Source organism: Gymnoscopelus braueri (assembly GCF_963280865.1).
Source record: "Gymnoscopelus braueri genome assembly, chromosome: 3".
NCBI lineage: Eukaryota > Metazoa > Chordata > Actinopteri > Myctophiformes > Myctophidae > Gymnoscopelus > Gymnoscopelus braueri.
This window is the reverse complement of record NC_137612.1, coordinates 43,929,405-43,938,513: the sequence shown is the minus strand read 5'-3', so window position 1 is coordinate 43,938,513 and position 9,109 is coordinate 43,929,405. Positions and strand designations below refer to the sequence as shown.

The 9,109-nt window shown below is 45.0% G+C and overlaps 1 protein-coding gene and 1 pseudogene across 2 annotated transcripts; both read left to right on the top strand.

Annotated features, from left to right (window-relative positions):
- Nucleotides 1-1,254: 1,254 nt before the first annotated feature.
- LOC308081962 (very-long-chain 3-oxoacyl-CoA reductase-A-like) lies at nt 1,255-2,298 on the top strand (the record flags this gene model as incomplete). Its single annotated transcript, XM_080423576.1, has 1 exon — nt 1,255-2,298. The coding sequence occupies one exon, from the start codon at nt 1,255-1,257 to the stop codon at nt 2,296-2,298; it is 1,044 nt and encodes a 347-aa protein (XP_080279702.1).
- A 3,329-nt stretch (nt 2,299-5,627) lies between these two features.
- Nucleotides 5,628-9,109, top strand: LOC308081961 (very-long-chain 3-oxoacyl-CoA reductase-A-like; annotated as a pseudogene). The gene is made up of 5 exons: nt 5,628-5,806; nt 5,931-6,117; nt 6,553-6,643; nt 6,911-6,958; nt 8,066-9,109. The product of its transcript is annotated as a very-long-chain 3-oxoacyl-CoA reductase-A-like (transcript).

Here is a 9,109-nt window from a genome sequence, read left to right as displayed (position 1 = left end):
TGTGTGTGTGCGTGCGCGCGTGCGTGCGCGTGCGTGTGTGTGTGTGTCTTTTTCATTTTTTTTAAATATATATCTTTTAAAATATTTTAAAATGTGTCCCGACCCACACTTTGGGAGCCACCATCAGCAGTATGGAAGCCTGTAAGTTAACTGTACAGTAAGTTAATTATTTGCATGTGTTGCTATAGTGTTGGTAATGGCTTAACTACAAACACACTGCCTCTGTGGAGACTGACACAGTGGCTCTGTGTGCTGCTTTGATCTGCTGGATATTGTATCCCTGTATAAACAAGAATAAATGACTTGACAGTCATATTATTAGCAGCTGCATGCTGTATTTTGTCTGTGTGTGTGTGTGTGTGTGTGTGTGTGTGTGTGTGTGTGTGTGTGTGTGTGTGTGTGTGTGTGTGTGTGTGTGTGTGTGTGTGTGTGTGTGTGTGTGTGATTTCCAGTCATAGGGAGGTTTATATTCGTAGAGGTGCTGTCACAATTTGTGATTTATTGACTGTTGAGATCTCTGACTCTGACCTGTAACTTTTGAGTTTATTTATGTGTTTATGTGTTTCCTCTCTCTCTCTCTCTCTCTCTCTCTCTCTCTCTCTCTCTCTCTCTCTCTCTCTCTCTCTCTCTCTCTCTCTCTCTCGTGTTTAAAACCCTTCTTATTTTGTTTAGTAGCCTATTTATTTTAAGTTTAGCTTCATTGTCCATTTTTCTGTTTCCCCATGTATTTTTGTCAAGACTTTATGCTGCTACACATTCCCACATATAACAGTGTTGCATACATATTTGTGGACTATTCAAGCGGCATGTCCTGGTGATACTCACCTCAGGATATAACCATAAAGTAAGCAATACGCAACAATCAGCAGACACATTTCAGGAGACTATCATGGGCACACCACACCATCATAATTATTACCGCACCATTGTGATGAAAAGAGTTGGCATATATATAAACCTTCAAGTGGCCTTTAAGTACTATGATAATGGGTACGTCTGACGATGGGTACAGTACAATGGGTAATCTGACAACAGGTACAATGGGTATTGCATAACCAAGCGTTCCCAATGGGCATCACCCTGGTAATTCCTCAGATCTCCGTATGCCTGTATGTATGTCTTGTTCATCTGTTTATGTTAAATATGCCCAAATATGGAGTATCACACTTTCCCAAATATGACGATGACTGACGTAATAGTCTCATTCTTTCTCAGACCTTTAAATGTCATCTCTCCACACACCCAATCAACACTATGCTTTTTGCCATGCCATTGCTTAATATTCAGACCATACTGCTTAAGGTAGAAAAGCCTCTCTTCTGGGTCGGAGCTTTCAGCATGTCCTCCCTGGGGTCATGGCTGATATATAAATCCATCTCAGGCTTCAGGATTTGGGTCTTGGGTAACGGGCAGCTTCTCACCCCAAAGGTGGGAAAATGGGCAGTTGTAACTGGTGCCACAGCTGGAATCGGAAAATCCTACACAGAGGAGCTGGCGCGTCGAGGATTTGCCATCGTGCTGATCAGTCTCTCCCAGGAAGAGTTGGATTATGTGGCCAAGGCACTGAAAGAACAGTTCAAAGTTGAGACAAAGACCATCGCTGTAGACTTTGGCAGGACAGACATCTACCTCAAAATTGAAGCTGGGCTGGCTGGCTTGGAGATCGGCGTTTTAGTCAACAATGTTGGTGTGTGCTACCCATGTGCTGCGTACTATCACAACATTCCAGATTTGGACAGTTTCATCACAAACATGATGAACGTCAACATGGCCTCAGTGTGCCAGATGACACGCTTAGTGCTTCCCAGAATGATAGAGAGGTCCAAAGGAATCATTCTCAACATGTCCTCTGCCACTGCCATGGACCCATTCCCTCTGTTGACTGTCTACTCTGCTACAAAAGCCTTTGTGGATTTTTTCTCTCGCGGTCTGCACGAGGAGTACAGGGATCGGGGCATAATTATCCAGAGCGTTCTTCCTTTCGGTGTGGTCACTAAGATGGCCGGTATCAGGAAGCCCACCCTGGACATGCCCACCCCGGAACGGTACGTAGCGGCTCAGCTGGCCACCGTGGGTCTGCAGAGCCAGACCAACGGATACCTCCCTCATGCTTTGATGGGCTGGGTGTCCACTTGGCTGATTCCCAGCCGCATCGTCATAAGTTTTCAGTTTAGGCATTTAGCAGACGCTTTTAATCCAGAGTTCATACCTGGTAGCCAAGTTTCTCAGTCTCCAGCGCACCAGCTACCTCAACAAAATGACAGAGCACAGGAGGCTGAAGGTCTGAAGACAGAATGAGAGACTAGTCAATTAGCTATCAAAACCACTATCCGACATCAATGTTGATTTAACAAGACCAGGAGACCTGGTTCTGCCAGACCCAGACTTCACATGACGTGTCAGCCTGTGTCTATGCCCATGTATGGACGAAAGGGGGACAGACTTTTATGGCTGGGGCCTAAGGACAAAGTGACCAAAACCAGTTTTTTGCCCATGTATGGAGAAAACAGGTACAAAACATGCCCATGTATGGACGAAAGGGGGACAGACTTTTTTTGGGGACAGATTTTTTTTTGGCTGGGGCCGGAGGACAAAGTGACCATGCCCATGTATGGACGAAACAGGTACAAAGCCTCATGTAAGCCCGACCCCTTGGGTCTGGCAAAAAAAGATCCAATTGTGTGTAACCTTTGGATCAGTATGGCTCCAATGTGGATCTCCAGACATCGTGGATCTCAGACTTCATGTGACCGGTCTGTTTCAGTCATCTTTTTGCCAGACCAAGGGGGTCGGGCCTACATGAGGCTTTGTCTGTCCCCCTCTCCAAACGTTTTCGTCCATACATGGGCATAAAAGAGGTCTGTCTTCTGTCCTCTTTTTGATTGGCCAAGCTTAGCGTGACATAGTGCTCTGATCTTTCAACCACTAGGGGTCTGGCAGTACCAGGTCTCCTGGTTCCCTTGTTTTCATGTCAAGGACCCGCAAACTGATACGTATTTGGCTGCGGACCCCCATCTGAAAATGTTTTGTGCCAGGAACCCCCAGAAGAGAAGATCTGTGTAAAAAAGAAAAATCCAAAGTTTTAAATAAAAAATGTTTTAAACATTTTGAATAATTTTGTGCATCTGCTATTTTTGATAACATTTGAAAAATATTTTCAAAAATAGCAGATGTACAAGCTCGCAGTGAGCTTGTAGATCTGTTATTTTTGCCAACATATAAATGGATAAAGTGGTTAAAATGATTGTTATGCTAAATTAACTACTTTTGCTGTGGACCCCCTGGCAAAAGAAACACATAAACAGCAGTCATATTCTGACACCAATCCACAAAAGTGGTTAACATACAAGACAAGTTCTTGTCTATTCAAATCCTGAATGAAAAACTGCTGCCAACAAATCAACATTTGATAGGGCTGGGCAATATGGATAAAACCTTCTTTTTTTTGGGACAAAATACTTCAACAAGATACTGTAACAATGTTGTAACTATATCCCCCCCCCCCTGCCAAAGATGAAACAGTGAAAATAGCATATATCCAAAATCAAAACAGTCCACATGACAGTGTTGGTTTATAGATTTGCTATTTTTGCTACAATTCTTTTTTTGTAAAAAATACAAAAAATGCAAAAAATACAGTTTAAGGAATTAAAACCATATCCCATAATATCGATATAGTGCCGATATATTACCCAGCTCTAACACAGTAGTTCTCAACCTGTGGGTCGCGACCTCGAGGGGGGGGTATTGGTAAAATAGCTGATCTGATAACGCAACAACACCGTCATATGGCGAAGCACAAATCAAATATTATTTTGTTAACTAAAAACAGGAACAGATTGCAAGTCACAAGGTAAGGTGTAATTATCAGTTGGGTGCATGTAGCCTATCTTCAAACATGCTTGTGACGTTAATTATAATATGTCCGATTAATTTATTCTTTGGCTGGTAAAATATAATCCTGTCGGTCAAGGTGGCCGGCCTTGCGGAAAGCCTGATCCGGTAGGAGACTCAAAGTTGACTCTTTGAGTCTCCTACCGGAGCCGCCGCCGCCGCCATCAAAGTATTGGAATGTGACAAAAACAAAAAAATCTCCATGAAGTCAAGTCTCCATGGGGTGAGTATGCATCCCAAACCACCCCATCCCAGAGAGCAGGAACATGGATGTGTTTGTATTCATGAGCGCTTGAACATTCACAGCTTTTCCATCGGATCTGCTGAGACACAGATGAAGCGAACTGACAGAACCTGAACCAGGAAGTACGCCTCTGGGCTATCAGCTATGTCGAGTAGAACAGAGACAGAGAGATGGAGAGAGAGGAGGGGAGAGAGAGGGATAGAGGGAGAGGGAGTGTGGGGGAGATTACAGAGAGATTCCCAGATTACAAACACCCAAAAAAGACAGAGAATAAAAAACTCACATATCTGCTGGGTGAAGTATAAAAAGATGCAAACACAGCTGCAAGATTAGTGAGTTGTTGTGACAAGAAAGGGATTTCCAATGGAATACAAGCTCAAAAAGACTGTCATCCTCTGTGTATTCCTGCATCATCTGCACCATGCTGACCTCGATACCTGTAGATACATTCAAGAGAGCAGATACCTTTAACCACTTGAACCCCAGAATCCATATTCCGAGGGGAACATTAGCCAAAAATAGCAGATCTACAACCTCACAACGCAACGTGTCGGCTGTTTTTGGCAAAGAGATTTGGTGTAGAGTAGATGGACAAAACAGTCCAAGTACAGAACTCAGGTCCAGTTTACTAAGTCTCGAGGGTTTAAGTGGTTAAATGTAATTGCTAAACTGTTGCTATTTGTGTGTGTGTGTGTGTGTGTGTGTGTGTGTGTGTGTGTGTGTGTGTGTGTGTGTGTGTGTGTCTTTTATCCCTGTATAAAAAAGGCACGTTGCTGGGTCAGTGCACACATGGCCTGTTGCTGTCCATCAGCAGTGGTGCTGAACCATTCGCTAATAAGTGACATGTGATGTCCTTGGTTTGTCCATTGTAGCCTATTGAGACTATAGCAATCTGTTTTCTCTTGTGTGTCCTTCAGAACATGCTTGATTTGCGGTTCGCTTGTCTCAGTAAGTGACAATTTGTGTATTTATTTTGGTATCGCCCCCTCTGTGTATTTGTGCGTCGGCGGTTTGGCAAAACTCACACACAATACTGTATTTCAAGTTGTCTAACTGTGCATAGATTATTACCGATAAACCTAACCTCTAAATGCCTATAGTTCTAACCTCTAAATGCTCTGACACACTGAAAGCGCCAGAAGCTTGCGTCATCAAAGGGGCAAAGGCTCCCATTGTTTACAACGGCTGCTGGAGGTGTCAAGTGAGTGCGTCAAAACCTGTTCAGAGCTCGGTTCTATTTTGGAGCGTCAACATGCGGCTCAGACCATCCAAAATGAGTTGGAGCAATACAGAAAGGTAACCTATTTTTATTTCAAACACGTTTTGCAGTGCATATATCAATGTTTGTTTTCACTTTATTGACCATTCTAGAAACAAAAGTCTGTTTTTTATAATTCAATAGATGATTGCAATAGTGTGACTCGTGTCAATGACTCGCAACTAATTAACTTAACCTTTGACTCGTCACGGGAGGCCAACTCTGTTAGGGATGGTGAGTGTGACCCAAGTGCACAGCAAGGAGGAGGCAAAATGGAGGATTAAAGCCCACCCGGGCGAGTTTATTAACAACAAGCTCAACAACAACGGGGGGGAGAGGGGTGTAGGCTCCGATGGCTGCTTCAACTCAGCTCGGGATCCCGGGAAACTGGAGAGGAGAGGAGAAGCAGGGTCAGATATAAATTCACAATGAAAGTGTGCGCTGCCACTGTGTAAGGTGAACAGGCTAAGAGCTCTACTAAACTGGGAAACTAGTCAGCAAGCTATACTTTACCATACGAGTGGAATGGTTAAGATCTGGCACTGAGCTGCATGCCGGCCAGGCTCTTATAGCCTCTGGGGTGATTGCCAATGCAGGGCAGGTGAGGAGATTGGGGACTGGAGGCAGGTGTGCTGAGAGTGTGCTGTTGCGCCCTCTGGGTGGTGATGATGAGTACAGAGAGGCCACAGCAGCAGGATGTGGAGGCGAGGGGGAGCGAGACGTAACAAACTCGTCCTTGATATCTTCATTCAGTGCTTTATGGAATGCACCTTGAGGAGCCTCATTATTCCATCCACTCTCCGCAGCTAGGGTACGAAACTCAATTGCAAACTCTGCACCACCACCCCTGGCGAAGGGACATGAGTCGTCTAGTAGCCTCCTTGCCTCGTAAAGGATGATCAAACACTTTCTTCATTTCACGGGTGAAAGCAGCATAGGACTGGCACACTGGAGACTGTTCCTCCCAAACAGCAGAGCCCCAGGTGAGAGCGGACCCCTTCAACAGGCCGAGCAGGTAACATATACGGGAACGATCTAAAGCATAGGTTTGTGGTTGCTGTTCAAAAACAAGAAAGCATTGCATTAGAAAAGCTTGACAAGCTCCTAGATCCCCAGCATAACACTCTGGTGCGGGGACTGGCATTTCACGGGCCAGGAAAGCCTCAGGGGCAGCAGCAGCAGCAGTAGCGGCGGGAGCAGCAGCGGCCTGGGTGTTGAGGTGATCCCGTATGCCATTTACACTAACAGTAAGTGACTCCAAACGAGCAATAATCTGTGTCTTGATTAGCAATGGCTTGAGAAATTGCCTCCATGTCTGCAGGGTTCAGGTTGGCCAGATCATACTGTCATAAAGTTATTCAGATACTGTATGAGTGGAGCCGAATGCAGCAAGGTCACAGCAGTGAAAGCAGAGACAGACTTCCAGGTTTCCCGATTAATGCGTAAACATTAATGGAAGGTGGCTGCTGGCTGGTGTGTGGGATGTGACTTACTGTATTCCTGATCTCCCACAGTCCGTTCAGGTCCAGGAAACACCAGCCAGAGCATCTGTGCTGGCACAGGTAGGCCTACCTATGACATTGGAGCATTGGGTTTCTCTCTGAGGTTCCAAATTATGATATAAACTTAATGACAAGTTGGGAGATGTTGTAAGTCTTACAACATCTCCCAACTTGTCATTAAGATGGCTGCTTCAACTCAGTAATTCTCTTACAATGTAAGAGAATTACTATTACTCATTTTATATGACATTATATGCCACTCCCTATTGATGAAGAGGAAGACACTTAGCTTATAAATTACTGTCAAAGCTCTTTTTAAATAGGTGAGTTGACTGATGAAGTAATTTTATGGTAATTATCTTATATTGTTAATGTTGTCTTGACTTTGTATTGTATTATTTTGCGGATTAGCAATTGGGCTAGACAAGTGCTGTCCATGGTGCTGAATTGAATTGTGTGTGTGTGTGTGTGTGTGTGTGTGTGTGTGTGTGTGTGTGTGTGTGTGTGTGTGTGTGTGTGCGCGCGTGCGCGTGCGCGTGCGCGTGTGTGATTTCCAGTCGCAGGAAGGTGCACATTCGTAGAGGTGCTGTCACAATTTGTGATTTATTGACTGTTGAGACCTGTAACTTTTGAGTTTATTTATGTTTCCTCTTCCTCTAAATATTTGTGGACTGGCGGCATTCAAGCGGCATGTCCTGGTGGGACACTCACCTCAGGATATAACCATACAGTAAGCAATACACGACTACCAGCAAAGACAAATTTCAGGAGACTATCATGGGCACACCACACCATCATAATTATTACCGTACCATTGTGACAAAAAGAGTTGGCAAATATAGACCTTTAAGTGGCCTACTATAAGTACTATGATAATGGCTACTACACTAAGTAATCTGACAACGGGTACTCTGACGATGGGTACAGTATAATGGGTACTCTGACAACAGGTACAATGGGTATTGCATAACCATGCGTTCCCAATGGGCATCGCCCTAGTATAAATTCCTCAGATCTCCATATGCCTGTATGTAGTATGTCTTGTCCATCTGTTTATGTTAAATATACCCAAATATGGAGTATCACACTTTCCAAAATATGACGATGACTGTCGTCATAGTCCCATTCTTTCTCCGACCTTTAAATGTGATCTCTCCACTAATCCAGTCAACACTAAGTTATTTGCCATGCCGTTGCTTAATATTCAGACCATACTGCTTAAGGCAGAAAAGCCTCTCTTCTGGGTCGGAGCCATCACCATGTCCTCCCTGGGGTTACGGCTGATATATAAATCGATCTCAGGCTTTAGGATTTGGGTCTTGGGCAACGGGCAGCTTCTCACCCCAAAGGTGGGGAAATGGGCAGTTGTGACGGGAGCCACAGATGGAATCGGGAAATCCTACACAGAGGAGCTGGCCCGTCGAGGATTTGCTATTGTGCTGATCAGCCGCTCCCAGGATAAATTGGATTATGTGGCCAAGGCACTCGAAGAACAGTTCAAAGTTGAGACAAAGACCATAGCTGTAGACTTTGGCAGGACAGACATCTACTACAAAATTGAAGCTGGGCTGGCTGGCTTGGAGATCGGCGTTTTAGTCAACAATGTTGGTGTGTGCTACCCATGTGCTGCGTACTATCACAACATTCCAGATTTGGACAGTTTCATCACAAACATGATGAACGTCAACATGGCCTCAGTGTGCCAGATGACACGCTTAGTGCTTCCCAGAATGATAGAGAGGTCCAAAGGAATCATTCTCAACATGTCCTCTGCCTCTGCCATGGACCCATTCCCTCTGTTGACTGTCTACTCTGCTACAAAAGCCTTTGTGGATTTTTTCTCTCGCGGTCTGCACGAGGAGTACAGGGATCGGGGCATAATTATCCAGAGCGGAGGGAAACTAGTCGGAGATGGCCGGTATCAGGAAGCCCACCCTGGACATCCCCACCCCGGAACGGTACGTAGTGGCCCAGCTGGCCACCGTGGGTCTGCAGAGCCAGACCAACGGATACCTCCCTCATGCTTTGATGGGCTGGGTGTCCACTTGGCTGATTCCCAGCAGCATCGTCATGCGTTTTCAGTTTAGGCATTCAGCAGACGCTCTTAATCCAGAGTTCATACCTTGTAGCCAAGTTTCTCCGTCTCCAGCGCACCAGCTACCTCAACAAAATGACAGAGCACAGGAGGCTGAAGGTCTGATGACAGAATGA